At 32.1% G+C, this 16,743-nt stretch overlaps 1 protein-coding gene and 1 non-coding gene across 11 annotated transcripts in view; both read left to right on the forward strand.

Moving 5' to 3' along the window:
- Positions 1–16,743, forward strand: part of LOC127288836 (neurobeachin) — a 221,068-nt gene that overhangs the window by 128,916 nt on the left and 75,409 nt on the right. For all 10 annotated transcript variants that reach the window (XM_051316506.1, XM_051316511.1, XM_051316507.1 and 7 more), the window contains 5 exons: positions 4,340–4,466; positions 4,585–4,693; positions 6,727–6,902; positions 7,055–7,329; positions 7,585–7,721. In XM_051316506.1, coding sequence (XP_051172463.1) covers positions 4,340–4,466; positions 4,585–4,693; positions 6,727–6,902; positions 7,055–7,329; positions 7,585–7,721 — 824 coding nt within the window. The remainder of the gene's footprint in view (positions 1–4,339; positions 4,467–4,584; positions 4,694–6,726; positions 6,903–7,054; positions 7,330–7,584; positions 7,722–16,743) is intronic.
- On the forward strand, positions 873–952 carry Trnal-uag (transfer RNA leucine (anticodon UAG)). Its single transcript has one exon. It is a non-coding gene; the product is annotated as a tRNA-Leu (tRNA).

Here is a 16,743-nt window from a genome sequence, read left to right on the forward strand (position 1 = left end):
ACGTGAAGAAGTTCACGTTATTGAGTTTTAGTATTTCAATTATTTTTTGGTAAGTATCTTGCGTATTGCATAAGATACTGATTACATCAAAATTTGTTTGCTTTAATGCATAACTGGATTTATTTATGTCGTTTTTAAAGAGTTCTATTAATATTTTTATATTTGACTCTTTGACATGTATTGGTGGTGGTTTAATTTTTGTTTTTTCTTTGATATTGTATGTGTTTTCAGTCGGTATGGGGGTGTCTTCTTCCATAAGTGTATCATTGTTGCTTGAGAGGGCGTCGTATCTATTTGTTGTGGCGATGTCGTCATCGCTGGTCTCATGCTTACGCTTGGAGAGTTTGGAGGGGCGCGTGAATCCCTCTGCATCTGTGTCCGTGTGCGCTTGTGTGCGTCGGCTCGAGGTGCTTGGCGTCGGTTGTGACGCCGAGTTTTGGCTTGTTTTTCTAATTGAGTTAAAATTGGGGGGAGGCGCTATTTTTCCCTTATTAAATATTTTTTCTAATCCAATTGAATTGGAAATTATATTTAGCTCTTTCATTGTTTTTCTCATTTGGGCTTTCTCCCTTCTTTCTTGGGGGGAGTTTCCTCCTTTTGACGCATTCATTGTGTTCACTTTTTCACTATGCACTGTTGTCTATAGTGTAAAAACAAAAACAATATACCACTAGCACTCACCGACCAAAGGCGGTGTCACTATCACAAGGGGCACTTATTGGGCTCATCACTATCACTTTCATATGATTAAGGAGGGAATTTCTTAATCATAGTACTAAAATAAGGGTGAATTTTTCACGGAGATAAGCGTCAGTGATGCGTTCACTTCGAATGCTTCAATGAGACTGTCGAAAAAAAAAAAAAAACTTTGAGGCAGCGTGGCCGAGCGGTCTAAGGCGCTGGTTTTAGGCACCAGTCCGAAAGGGCGTGGGTTCGAATCCCACCGCTGTCAAATTTTTTTTTTTAATATAACTTATTTCATTCGATATAATTTGTGTTTAATTCCTATCGTTTTCGGTGCGTATTTCATGCATTCTAAACACTGTATTAAAAGATAATAAGTAAAGCGGCGGTGGTAAACTGCCCTGTAAATGGCCCTTAGGTAAAATCTTTCCTTTTTTTTAACCAACCTGTAAACTTTACCACGTGGTTGCTGCTTCCGGTGTTGGGGTTTATGTGATGAAAATCCTTTTATTTTATATATATAATTGATATGGTGAACTGCAGAAATTCCAGAGTAACTTTTGGTTTATCAATTCTAATCTATAGATTTTCTATAGAGGGATTAGAAGATATGTTGTTGTATATCACATAATTTTATAGGATTCTTCATATAAATAGATTTAACCGCCCATTCAAACCGCCACTCTATAAATTCTCGGCGAGATATATATAGCGGCGAACCTCAGCAACCACGCAGAGAATAATTACAAATGAACGATTATTCTGATTCACATTATCCAGCAATACTTCGCTGAAATTTCGGTGAACTACGGGATTCTTCGGAGAATGATCCGAAGAAATCTACGAATCATATTATATATAATATTTGTCATTTCATCTCCATTCTTAAACTCACACACACCACACACACATATTCAAAGCACACCACACAAATTCAATACAACTTGATTGCCACACACATTAATACAAAAATTCACATATAAGAACAATTAAAAATTTTATTGATAGCTATAAAATCAATAAACCAGAAGGGTAAAATTATAAAATTAATAAGTTTAAAAAGAATACAAGTTGACAAGATAAAATTTCAATGAATATAAAAGTTAAAGTAAAACGGTATATTAACGAAACGGAGATTAGATCCTATCCTGAACCAAATATTAATTCCGAGGATACATAATTAAAATATAATTACATCTTAAATTAGGACATTCTGCATCCCTCATCCTAAGACAAATTTCAAAAAGAAAAGTGTGAGGTTTTCACATACCGGGACGTCACAATTTATTAATAATAATTGTCCAGAAATTTCTTAGATAATAAATCGAATATTTATGAAATATTTATATAAAAAACAAAAGTAATTCATCACGTAAATATTTTGTTTTTAAATTTTAGAGAGTATATTAAAAAAAAGTTATCAATAAAAACAAAATTAATTTGTGAAACTTAATTAATTAAATAATTAATTTGAAAAAATGTTACATTTATTATACTTAAGTTCATGAGCTTTAAGACTTTAAAATTTAATTAAATTCAACTTTAATTTAAAATTTAACATATATATATATATATATATATATATATATATATATTCAATTTTAATTTGCAAAAAATTTACTATATGAAATTTCAACTGCATAAAAATTTAATTTATCCATTTACCTTTTCAAAAATTATTCACTTTTTCCTTTTAAAGAAAAAAGTATTGTGATTTCTGTTAATTCAATAAGAAATTTAATTAATTGAAAAGTAATCGAAATGATTAATTAAATATAAAAAATTTATACGGTTAAAATTTATTGTTTTATTTAAATTAATTTTGTTTTTATTGATAATTGTTTTTTTAATATGCTATATATTATATAGCTATATATATGCTATATTTACATGATACATTAATTTTGTTTTTTATATAAATTTTTCATAAATATTTTTCAATTAATTTTGTAGAATTAGAAATAATAATTATACCATATATATTATTTATAAATATTAATCAAAATAAATAAATACAAATAATCAAAACATTCAATAATCAAAAAATTTGTTTTCAGTAATTTATATCAGCATTGTTTTGCTCAAGTACTCAAGCGAGCGAATAGCGTAGTGGTTAGCGGATTAGACTTCGGTGCGTTAGATTAAGATAGGCTTGGGTTCGAATCCCCCTGCGAGCGTTAGGGATTTTAATGTGTATAAAAATGTGATAAGCGTGCCATGGGTAACCCTAATATAGTCGTATTGCGTGCGGTGGTCGTTGTCCTATATATATATATATATATATATATATATCTCATTTTACGTTACATATTTCCCTTTGCCCTCTTCAAGCCAACGCAAAATAGATTCTCAGTTTGCGTTTTGCAAGGTTATTTGGCGTTATCCTTATCTAGCAGGGTTTCTACAAATCATGGAAAACATGGAAATTCAATTTAGATCATGGAATTACAGAAATTTCATGGAATTTTTTTAATTCCATAATCTAAGACTCGAATTTACACGTTCGTTGAAAATTATATCCATTTTCAGTATTTAAATTCGTCATTATTTATATTTATAGTGAGTTTTAAAGTATCATAGAAATTTTATCATTTATTACCTGGAAATCATGGAAAAATCATGGAATTTCGCGAAGAGAAATTTGTAGAAACCCTATCCAAGCTTAGGACTGGCAGCAGTAATACAATAATCCTTTATCATTTTTTAAATAAATAAATGAATAAAAGCAGCAATAGCTCTTTGCGCCTAGCTACGAAGGCGAAGGAAACGGCACGCAATTCAAACACAGAGAGGGACCGATCGGAACACAATTCGAACAAAAAAGGATCATACCTGAAAAATCGCACGCAATTCGAAATCACCGCATCCAAGTATGTGCCTAACCCCAGTGATCGCAAACCAAGGCGCTTCACCGCCCGATCTATATATCATAAGTTTAAATAAACATTATATTAAGAGAGAGAAAAAATCTCTGAAAAATCTATATTAATAAAATTTGACATTACTTAGAACTTAAAAATTCATGCATAATTTTTCGTTTTAAATTATAGGAATTCTAAAAATACCATTAAAATAATTCTTTCATTCTGTTAGTGTGTATTTAAACCTACTAAGTCACATTTTAACAAAATTTTACAATGATTAGTGGCAGATCTAATGTTGCTCAAAAAATTGAAAATTGATTAAGTATATAATCGACTCTTAGAATTTTGTTAAATATTTTTTTAAATTTTATTTACTACTACGTTTCTTACTAAAACTAATGTAATCAAAAAATAACTATATGAATGGTTTCACACAAACAATATAATCGCCATTAATGTTCTGATGATATTCACGGTTCCGAGTAATCTTTTCTATAGTAATTAGTATGCGGGTTGTGTGCATATCAATACATTGGATTTAAAATTCAGTTGGTTTGGAATAATGATCATGTTGTGTTAAGTTTCAACATATTTGTATTCAACATCTATGGGATAAATCGACTGATGCTTTTTAAATAATTACAAGTTCTCTTATCTTCACTGTACTAAATTGACTATATATAATTTATCAAATTGTTATTTTTGTTTATTAGTAGAGATGTGTTGAAATTATTAATATAAATAAAATATATAATGATTAATTTATTGTTAAACATTAATTTTCTTTTCAGGATTAACGACATTTAAAAATAGCAATTCAGTTGTGGAGCTTGTGATGTTGTTATGCTCTCAGGAATGGCAAAATTCATTACAGAAAAATGCAGGCCTCGCATTCATTGAACTTATAAATGAAGGAAGGTAAATAAAAATTTCTAATTACTCGTATCAAAAATAATTATTTGCTCATTTTGATATTTACACTTGTGTATAATAATATAATGAGATATGTTATTAACAAACAAATTATTATTTGCAGACTTCTGTCATGTGCAATGAAGGAGCATATAGTTCGAGTTTCTAATGAAGCAGAATTTATTTTGAATAGAATGCGAGCTGAAGATGTTTTGAGGCATGCCGAATTCGAGGTGAAATAAATTTTATTTTATTTTGATTCATTTTTAAACATACTTGAACGTTACCGTCAACTAAGGGTTATTTTAAAAACAAAAATCAATAATTTTTCATTTTGTAATTTTAAAACATGTTTAATTATAATCTACATATTTTACAAAAATGGTAAAAAATAAAATTTTTAAATAAGTAAGATTTTTTTCTGAAAAAGGTCAGGATCGGAGGGGATCCTTTATGTTTATTTCATAAACATTTTGCATTCATAAACATCATAGGAAGCTATGAATTTTTCTAATTCAATTAATTGATTTAAAACATTTCGAGTTAAAAATAGATTTAAATTCATTAAATTTTTGGAAAAATTAAAAAAATTGTAATACATTTTAGGTGTAACATATACTTTATATATACTAATCGATTCGTCTTGACGTAAAGAAGACGATTATATTATATACAGTAAGATTATTTGACTATGAATCACCCCCAATATAGTGTTAAAATTTATGAAGACTTTAGTATATTTTACTTTAGAAATATGCAACCCGGTTTACAAAGAAGTTTGAAAAAAACATTGAACAGGAGTCATTTTTAAATTTGCCGCTTGAAATTGGATGCGCGCGATGATTTAAGTCATCACGTGATAGCAGAAAAGGCAAGTTGGAAACCATTTTGGTTATACGAAATCAAAACATAACCCCAAATAATCATCGTATTTGACATTATTAATAAAAAACAAATAGAAATAAAAAATAAATAGTCATTAAAAGATTATAATAATGATAAAAAAGTTAAAAATAAAAATTTAGTGAAAAAGTGTTTGGCAATTTTATCTACACAGTGTGATGTGGAAGAGAAATATTATGTGTCTGAAACAATGTTTGTCGGAATTATTTATTTATTTATCATAAAATAGAGTCCGATTGTATTCTTTCAAATCAGCAAGTAAATGATTAATTCATAATTTCAGTTGTGTAGTTTTTAACCGTATTTTTTTCGTTGTTTTCGAATAAATAAATTATTTATTGTGAATTAGGTCAAAATTTCTTGTAGAATACCTTGTGACACTGTTCACTTTATACTAATTTTTAATCAAATTCTTTAGAGTTTATCCATTTTTCAATCAAAAAATTTTTTTTCAATAAATAATTCCGACAAACATTGTTTCAGACACATAATATTTCTCTTCCACATCACACTATGTAGATAAAATTGCCAAACACTTTTTCACTAAATTTTTATTTTAACTTTTTTATCATTATTATAATCTTTTAATGACTATTTATTTTTTATTTCTATTTGTTTTTTATTAATAATGTCAAATACGATGATTATTTGGGGTTATGTTTTGATTTCGTATAACCAAAATGGTTTCCAACTTGCCTTTTCTGCTATCACGTGATGACTTAAATCATCGCGCGCATCCAATTTCAAGCGGCAAATTTAAAAATGACTCCTGTTCAATGTTTTTTTCAAACTTCTCTGTAAACCGGGTTGCATATTTCTAAATTTAAATATACTAAAGTCTTCATAAACTTTAACACTATATTGGGGGTGATTCATAGTCAAATAATCTTACTGTATAACCTTAAAATTTTCTATTTAAACATTTTTTCAATTAAAAAAAAAAAATTGGAAAAAAGACGATAACATTTTTTTTGGGGGGTATTTTTAAAAATCCTCTCGTCATTTTTAAGAGATTAATGTGATAAATAAGTCTACCAAATTTTACCCAAATCCATTAAAACCTGTTAAAGATATCGTGTTCACAAAAACGATCCACACACACATACATACATACATACATCCGGATAATTGATCAGGATCTCATATAACATGTTTCTATATAGATAAAAAAATTTTTCACCATTTTTAAAAATTTGATAAATAATATTTATTAATAATATTAATAATATCCAAACAATATTTTACTTTTTGTCAAATGTACAATTTGCGTGTTATAAATTAACCCGAAAGGACAGTTTCCTTTTTTTACTGATGTAAAGTTTTTATTTCTACTAAAACAATATCATTTTTTATTATTGTTTAGTCTCATTGCGCTCAAACCCTATTGGATCGGCGCGAGGAAGAGAGAAAATGTGATCATTTGATAACAGCATCCCGAAGAAGAGATAATGTAATGGCTAGTCGTATTTTGGAAAAAGTTCGCAATATTCTTACAAATAAACATGGTGCTTGGGGTTATATGGATCCAATGGCTGCCAAGTAAGTTTAAATATATTGAATTTGTTTTAAAAAAATCTATTTCTGAAATCTGGAATTTATGGAAACTTACTCGGAAGATTGGAATTTAAAATTGATTAATGTCACAAATGTCATTCAGTTTGCACTAATTCTGTAATAAATGTGAAATTTAGATTGACAGAATATTGGAAATTGGATACCTGGGAGGACGACACTCGTCGTCGGAGACGTTTCGTGCACAATCCTCTGGGCTCTAGTCATCCCGAAGCAACGCTGAAAGCTGCCTTGGAACATGGAGCACCGGAAGACGCTATTCTCCAAGCACGCGAAGAGTTTCATGCTCACTTAGCTGCTTCGCGTGCATATCAACAACAGCTACAATCTCCAGATCTTTTGGACGATAATGAACTTCTAGTTGACGACAGGGACTTGGATAATGATCTCACTGGTAGGAATAATCAAGTACTAATATTAATTACAACGTAAATTTAATTTTAATTTAAACAAACTTTTCAACAACTAATTATAAATTGCTTTATTATTGAAAGGAGGAAAAGTTATTTATGAATTTTTCAATGAAAATATCACATGGAATTTTCAATACCATAGATTTTCACAGAACTGTCTAACAAGAAAGAAGTTTTAAAACATTTAAAATATTTATAATATCTATTTATCTCTAAAAATTTGAATTTTTTTGTAGGTCCTGTAAATATTACTGCAAAGGCTAAGTTGATAGCGCCAGGAATTGTAGCACCAGGTGTCATGTCAATAACATCAACCGAACTGTACTTTGAAGTGGACGAGGACGACGTCGAGTATATGAAAATGGATAGTGAGGTAAGACCTGTTCTTTTTTTTATATTTTATTTATTTAATATTTAATTAGAGAAATCTTTAAAACCTTAAAAGGAGAGAGATAGATAGAGCAGTTAATTGATAATGCAAAATGAGTATTTAAATCAGTTTTTATAAATAATATAAAAAAACAGATGTCATTAAAAAAATAAAATTCGACTGAATTAGTAACTGTCAAGCTTTTATCTTAGTAAATAATTATTCTTGCTATGTTCTCTGCTCATTTAGATAGGTACCTGTTAAAGTTCTAAAACGAAGGCATTTGGAGCAACCTGTTGCTTTCAAAGTTATCTCTTTGACAAATGGTGACTTTTTATCACTGTGTCGCCTTATGGAGAATGCATAACTAATGAAAAGTATTAATGAAGTTCTTATCAAGCAAGTTCTACTTCTCTTCTACTAAGTTGAATACTATTTACTAAAAGCTGATTATTTTTAACATAGAGATTTAAAAATTTGTCAATATTCAATGAACGATGCAAAACAGATTTTGAGAATTTACCCATAACGATGAATTCTGATTCATTCAATTAAATGACGCTATCATTTTTAAATAATTATGTCAATATTTTGAGAATTTTAAAACATTTTTTATGTACTTTTCAATGTCAAAAAAACTTTTTTTCGAACAAAACTTTTAACCGCTCTATTTTCAAAGATGAATTTTTGAATTGGGGAATTCATTTTTTTTCTTCTTATTGCAAAGGTGAAATGTTTCTCTCATATAGGATAACAATTTAACAAATTTTAAAACCAATCCAATAACTTTTAATTTTTGACTGTGACTTTTGAGGAAGAATAATCCAAATTTATAATTTTTCATTTAACTTAATTTCGACTGCGCTTAATCTTGCCAGAAAACAAGAAAATGTAACGGAAATAAGATAAGTCTATATATATATATATATATATATATATATATGAGAGATATCTCTAGTTTTACCTGAAATACTTTATTATACTTTATTAACGATTTTGAAAGGACGTATAATCCATCGAGAATCACTCGCTCAATAGATGTAATCAAATTTAAACATTTTCAATTCCCAGAAGTATTTTAATTAGATCCCTCAAGCAAGATTGGCAAACCGTTATTCTTTTTCGATAAGACACCAGTTCTGTTCCAACTACTATAATACAGGTATAAAGAAATCTGTGACTTCGTCATCAGCCCTTGGTAGCTATATAAGAATAATGGTAGAAAATTAATCATGCGAGCCAAGTCCGGAATTTGAATAAATGCGATCCATAAATGATGAGACGTGCCGAAAGCTCCTATTCGGATGGGCCTGTCTTTTATAACAAGAAGTAAATAATAAGCCGATTTAAGACATAACGAATTCGTGAAAATAATATTGATTGATTGACGAGTCTTATATGCATTCGTTGCGAATTTATACGGTACGGAGTCCTATATGCATATACAAACGTGTGTAGGTGTTTTGGTTTAATTATTATCAATAATACTTTTTGTTAGTAGTTTAAAATTTAATTTTGTTAAATCACGTTAATATTTGAATTTGAGAAAATTCTTGTTGAAACTTGTGAAGAGAAAATATTGAGGTACGAGTAAGTTAATCGTGTAGCTGAATATCCGCTTTTCGTAGAGGTGGTCGTGGTATAGCAGAGCACAGAGAAGATGAGAGACGAGAAGCTTGGATGAAGAAGGTGGAAGCAGGGAGACGATTATCATATATCGGTCGTAGATCTCGCGTTTGTATAACTAGGGAATAAAACAAACAGAGGTGGGCCCCATGGGGCCGGCTGATCCTCAGGGTCGGCAATTATGAGCCCCCCGCGGGGCCCGAATGTCTACCTACCTAGTTTTATCTCTTTCTCTCGCTCTGCTTGACTTCGTTCACTTGTTCTCTCTCCCTCTCGTCTCGTCTCAACTCTTCTCTCTTACTCCCGTTCTAAGTTTCTCTCCTTTTCTCGACACACACACACACACACACGCACACATACACAAGACATCTCGCGGATAGACAAGCGCCCAGGAATGCATTTAGTAATCACCTAAATATTCAGGAAAAATCGCTTGGACTACTTTAACGGAATTACCGAGTTCTTGATCTTGAAATTCCTTCAAGAAGGATGACAATTAATATTGTAACATGTGTGGGATGATTAGAATATTTCTCTAATAAAAGTCAATATAAATGGTCGTAAATTGTGGCTGCTTTCTCGAAATTATTGCGAATCTAAAAGACTGTTATTCATTAGGTTACTTGACGCGTGCGCTTTATTTGTAATAAGCACGAAGGTTCTTCGAGAGACTCTCATTAGTTGAAAATATATCTGCAGGGATGGGTGGTATCTTCGTAGAATTCTAGCGATGGATCACTCGATAGTCGAGTCGAGACTTAAGCGATCGTAATATGTACTCAGGAGATGCACAAGAGTAGCCCCAGGAGAGAATGCATTTGGTTCCTTACAGGGCCGGCACGGCAGTTCACATTTATAATGAAACTTTAAAAAATTTTATTATAATTATCAATATTATCTGGTAAAAGCGTCCTCAATATTTTGGTTCCATTCTGATCTAGTCTACATAGTTCCAGAATAACTGATATTTTTGCGTGTAATCAGATAGTATTTTTATGGAGTCTGTTTTTAAATTTTCATAACTTATTCTTTTATTAATAGAGAAAGAAATTTGAGTAGAACAAGTTGTTTGTAAATTATATTGTCGATTTTAATAATGGAATTTTTTTCTCTAAACCGAACCTGATTTTCTCTTTATGTTGGTATATCTCTTCTCTTGTTTATTTTGCTTTCTCTTAGTCCTGGACGAATCGCAGTATCCTTCCTTTGCTTTTATAATGGTTCAGGCAAACGTATTTATCGTGATTTATCGTTTACACGGGCCTCCTCTTGGCCGTGCGTATACTTATATTCGATAGAATGCCGTATTACCGATAGTTGTTGAAAAGCATTAAGCATCAAATATATGTATAAAAAAATGAGCATCAAACTATTTATCTCTGCAAGTGTATGCCTTTTTGCATTTCTAAACGTTTCTGACGTTTATTTTTTGTTGATAAAGAAACTTTTTTTCAAGTACGAGATTAAAAGTGGGATTATTGAGAGCAATCGACGTGTGTGGCAAAATAGAAGACTGACAAGTCTTGCTTTTATGCAAAATGAGAACTGTATTCAGCTCGTTATGTCTATTATTGCAAAACTTGCGGCATTTTTCAATTAGGAATAACGATTCCGCGGATATTTGCAATTGGAATATTATTTTCAATATGTTGACAGAGATGTCACGGAATGTCTATAACGGAACGTTTGCCAATTAAATATTTCAGAGTTAAACGAGGGAAAACATTAAACTGCGGATCAACTCATATCAGTTGGACCGCATTTTTATGGAGCCTGCTGGCGCCGCAGTCCCTCGTCACATCGTTTCTGGCATATATGATCATCGAAGATACACACAGTTGGCATCCTCGCGTACTCATGTGGGATATTATATTCAGGATTAAGCGGACAGGTGGTCTACGACGTTGCCAACTTTAAACTTTCGAAAACTAACCAACTGCTATTTCAATTTACACAAGTATATGCGATTCAAGGTTGCAATAGGTTAGCATAAAATTAAACTGTTACGTATAGTAGGAGAAAAGAAAAATTGAAAACATTTTCTTATTTTTGTAGCGATATACGAACCTCAAGACATATTCATTTAATAATATACACGGATACAAAATTCATTGAAAATAAAAATTGATAGTATCTCCCTGGCACGCGTATAAAAGTGGAAAAAAAGAATAAAGGAAAGGAGAGGCTCGGGCAAATTGAAAAAGGGGTAGAGAAAAATGACAGGGGGCGTTGACGTTAAAACTCACCAGCTCGCGGCTTAATATTGTGCCCTTCTTTTTTATGCAATGCATATGTATGATGTCAGCTTGATGTATTGCTGGTGACGTTATAATAATGCAACTATAATTATTACTCCGTGTTTATACTCATACCCATCAGTTTAACTTAAAATACAGTCGCCGCAAATTCATTAATATTTTTCTCCTCAGTTTTATGTCTGTTACTGATTTTAATCTTGCAATTCGACTCACTCCATTACCAGCTGATGTAAATTGAGCTCAATTTTCAGATTTCCTCTTTCTTTAAATGCAATCTACTGCTAATAAAAAAACATTTAAAATTCACACAGAGATTGAGAAATTCTCATTTTAGAAATGCGCAAGAATTCATAAACCTGAAAAATGTATTATTGAAAAGAGATGATGTAAATTGAATGGCTATGGTAGCTCATGACCAAGGGGCAACGGCAAATATAGCGTTGAGAAGGCAGTTAGTTTGGTAAACATCCATCAATTTGTGGGCTGGGCGAGTGCACTGGAGAACAGAACCCGAGGAACAAGCTGACCAGCATCAACAGGCGGGTTCAATTCCAACAAGGCAGGGTAATCACTGCTATTAGTGCAGACATTACTCCGGTGGTCCGGCAATCTTCCTAGCACTCCATCATATCGGTACCTCAAGGCTTTTGCACGAACATTGCACCCAAACATTTTCCAAGCTCTTCCAACAATGAAATTCACATTTTTATATCTGTAAAATTCGCAGAATGTACCACGCACATTATAAAAATGTGTCGCCAATTTTACAGCGTCGAGTAACAATACTTTTTCCAAAAACACGAATAGACATAAATCTTGTGGATCCATGAGCTGAATTCGTCCCTATCTTATATATACCTTTACAAGAACGTCACCCCTTAAAGTGTTACGCAATTTATGAGCTACATCCTTCAAGTAAATTTACAAATATTTCCGATTGAAGAGTGCTGTCTGGTGTACTGATATTTGTTTCTGGTTCTTTTAATAGGCGTTACTGGCACGGCGGTAATTATTGTAATTGTCCCGCATCATGTTTGGCTTGTCGACAGGTGCAGAGAGCGGTTTCGGTTATTATACTTCCTAGCTGTTATCCTAATGAAATAAAAAGCATTTGTAGTGAATCTGGACGATTTAACAAAAGATGAAAAGGTGTGTATAGAACGTTGTTGACATATATTATTGGGCACTCTGTTGGCGAGGACGCGTGGAGATTTTGACTTTGCATTTGCCTCCATATACATATATACTTACTATAAGGTTACGGATTCATATAGGCGTGGTCGAGGTGTCTCGATTCGATCCCAGCGTGTGTGACGGATGGCGCCCACCTGTGGATTCATTCACTAATCTGTTCGCTAAGCAAACAGCCGGAGCGTACCCCGTCATTATCGTTGACGGCGTAAGTAGTGACCGTCAATATTTATTGAACCCCACTGCTCTCGACATCGCACCATGTTCGCTTCTTTTACGCCAACAATTAAACGCCTGGCCCGACCCGCTCTATTTTCACGTCACCCTTTCGCCACATTGGTTCTCCATTTCCGCCCCTCCTTATCGTATACTCTTCTAACAGACACCCTAATTATCCAGTACTTTCTACCATCTGGAATCACCTTTGCGCTGTTTGCGCACACAAACCTTTTCCACCTTTCGATATATTCGCCTTTATTGATTCTCAAATCTCCAATGCGCGTTAATTGCAATTATCATTTGATCACGCTGAATAATAAATTTTCGAGTTCCGTGACATATTTAGCGATCGATCAAAGTGACGTGCACACGCGAAGCGTTGAAAACATTTTTAAGAATTGTCAAGAAACACTTATTCCAGACGGCGAATTAATTAATATTAATGAATGTATCGCAACAAGCGCGAGAATCGTGAGAAAGATAGCATCCGATTGGAGACGCATATTAAGCAAACTCAACACGATTGTAGCCGCGCTATCTTTGTATGTACATCTCGAACTTTAACTTTATGTTAATGCACCTTTTTTGCGTTCTCAAATTCGCCTCGTCAACGGCACTTAACATGCAAATGGTTTTCTTTTATTTAAGGTGTGATACGTTTGCAATCAAATCGCTCGATTTTATGCACGTTTATAAATATATTTTAAAATCCAACACACTAAAGAGGATATTGATTAATGCTTCATATATAGTGATGAGCGATGACAAACGAAAATAGTGTCGCGACACGTCACAAATGTTTAATCAGGACGGCCTCTGGCAAAAATACTCGGACACGATATAACTCACTGGAGTTATCTAGTCCCATTACCGTAAAGTTGTGCAAATTTAAATTCAGTCAACTGGAGATTCGGTGGAATTTTAGGCACTGGATAAATTTTCTATGGAAATTACTTTTTCAACTGGTGGTTGTTGACTCTTTACTTTCGTCTTCTCATTACGGATGCATGTAATATGATAATTTTTGAGCAACTATAATACCGGTACGTAAAAAATTGGAAAAAGAGAGATGAAGATGAAGATAGGCGAGAGAAGAGAATCATCGTTTTTGAACGCAAAAGGGAAGCAGGCAGTTAGAGCACACTGTATATCCCATAATTTAGCGATTATTTTGACAAGGGTATGATCTTTTGACAGATTGTTGGCCTTACGGCTACTTTCTGAAATATGGCTATTTAAATGCCAACTTGGAACATCAGTAATGAATACATACTTTAAACAATGTTGACCTAACCGTGTTTTATTTCATTTAGAAGTTGGTTTCTTTCAATCAAGTTTATATTGAGTGCGTTAATACTTTATATCATAGAAGAGATCATAGAATTACAATCGTAATTTTTACAGATAAAATAATAATCTCTGCAGTGTGAACGTGTTTGAATGTCTTCACAAAGAATTCCGTTTTATTCTATTTTACAGGCGAAATTGTAGCCTCCGCCATAATCACTTGAAAACGATTATCCGGTTGTTAGACTCCTTAGTGGGAGGAGATGCACTTTTCGACTCCGTTTTACACACTCTTCACTGACGCACGCGATGTAAACGTGGTAAACGACTATAGCTCACCTTACCGGTTTCAGTGCTCATATTCTTCCCTTTTTTTTTTTTGTCTCTGGACCCAATAACGCTGTCCTCTTCCCTGTATCTGTTTCACATTAACAAGTCAGTTCTTTCTTCAAATATATTCCATTGATGACATCATGTATTATTAGTGATGAATCAAAACGAGAAAGGAGTTGTAAATTTTAATATACGCACCTAATCTTCTAAACGCCCACATTAGTTTTGGTGGTACCTATATATATATATATACTCGTTGATAGTAGAGAAAATGTCACTTTTTTAGGGCTCACATTGACCTTTTAAATTGCAATTCGTAACTTTTGCGTAGGTGCATTAGATGCAAAGGAGTACAAAAGTTAAAACATACATGCTTAGGTCGCGAGCACTGGTCGCATACAGCTGGTCTGTGTGTTTGTGGAGGGGCATAATTGAATGTTTTGTATAATTAAGCTGCACCATAACTCAGTGCTCGTCGCGCCTCCAGCCGCAGGCCGATCTCTTCCCTCTTTTCCACCCTCTCCATTATAGTTGGCTGATAAGTGCTTATAACAGATACAAAATCTCATATATAAGCATATCTTAACAGATTTAACTACTATTTAAAATTGCAGTTAGTTCTTATATTGACCTTTCATTTTTGTATTATAAATTTTATATTATATCCCCGAGATGAAATTTTCGACCTGTTTTCTACCTTTTAAACCTACTTCAATCCTAATTTAAACCTTTTCGTACTTTTTTCGTCCTTTTAGGCCTACTTTAACCCTTAACCAACCTTCGATTGTAACATTTTGAACCTAAAATGGACCTTATTAGACCTTATGAGACTACTTGAATTTTTACTGACAGGTAAACAAACTTTTCTGACCCTTTTTTCATCCTACTTGGCACTACATTCGGCCTTACTTATATCTGTTTAGACCTACAAGCAACTTGAACTGAAATTTACTGAAATGAGGTGCAATATAGCTCGACGGACTTTAAAACATGTGTAGGTGCTATAAAATGTAAAACTCAACCAACCATTCTCCACAGGAGGGCTCTGGTTACATTTAGGTACAAAATTAGAAATAGTATTTTCTGAAATTGTATAAAAAATTATAAATTTCTCATTTTAATTCCATTGTTCAAAAAGGGTCACTTTTTGGTGTCCGGAAAAAATACATGAAAAACCAAAGCAATCATAAAAATGGGACTGAAAAGTACAAAATATCTCAGATGCTTATGGGTTGAAGAAACGGGTATATATATATATATATATATACCTATTTGTGTATATACACAAAATATAGTTTTGGAATTTCCAAATTTTTTACACAAAATTTACTATAGTAAAAACACAAGTATCACCAAGCCAAAAACCGTTTTCCCACCAGTCTTTTGTCGACTTCGACAAAGTTAGTTTCGATTTTCTAAAGCGTATATCTCCGTGTGATTAAAGTGATATTTACACAAAGTAATGTAAAAAAAATAATTGTGTCTTAGTGTATATTCTACATATATAAATTTGTATATTTGTGTTCTATATTGTATATAATTTGTATATAAAGACGATGTTGAAGTACGCAACGTTTATGATGAACGATTTTTTAAGAAAAATACTTTTTTAGAATGAAAATTTAAAAAAAATTTTGCTTGAAAAATATTTTTTGTAGAGTTTATTAATTAACAAATTATAAAAAAATATATTTTTAAATAAACTAGGGTAAATGCACTAATTGCGGCGCGATTCGAGTCAAAACACCTTTGAAATAGAAAATTCGACATTTCTATTGTATAAACTCAATTTAAGACTTATTAAACTAAAAGGTTATGTTATATAGGTTTTAAAAAAAATGTTCAACTTTATAAAAATCGATTATTTAAACAAATATGAGAAATTAAAACTAATACCGTAATTTTCTATTGCGGCGCGTTTGTATCAGTTTCGGTGGATCAATTTCGGTGACCAAAATTACGTGTATTTTGAAGATACTTTTCCCGCCGAAATTAGAGACAATGAAAATCTTAGTAAGGGCGCACTCACACCTTCTGGCTGCCTGCCTGCCTGCAGGAATTGTCATAGCAACGTGCAGGAGTAAGAGAGAGAGAAAATTCAAATTTGAATT

The sequence above is a fragment of the Leptopilina boulardi genome, unplaced genomic scaffold (assembly GCF_019393585.1).
Source record: "Leptopilina boulardi isolate dan_hultmark-lab unplaced genomic scaffold, ZJU_Lbou_2.1 LbouV2_396, whole genome shotgun sequence".
Lineage (NCBI taxonomy): Eukaryota > Metazoa > Arthropoda > Insecta > Hymenoptera > Figitidae > Leptopilina > Leptopilina boulardi.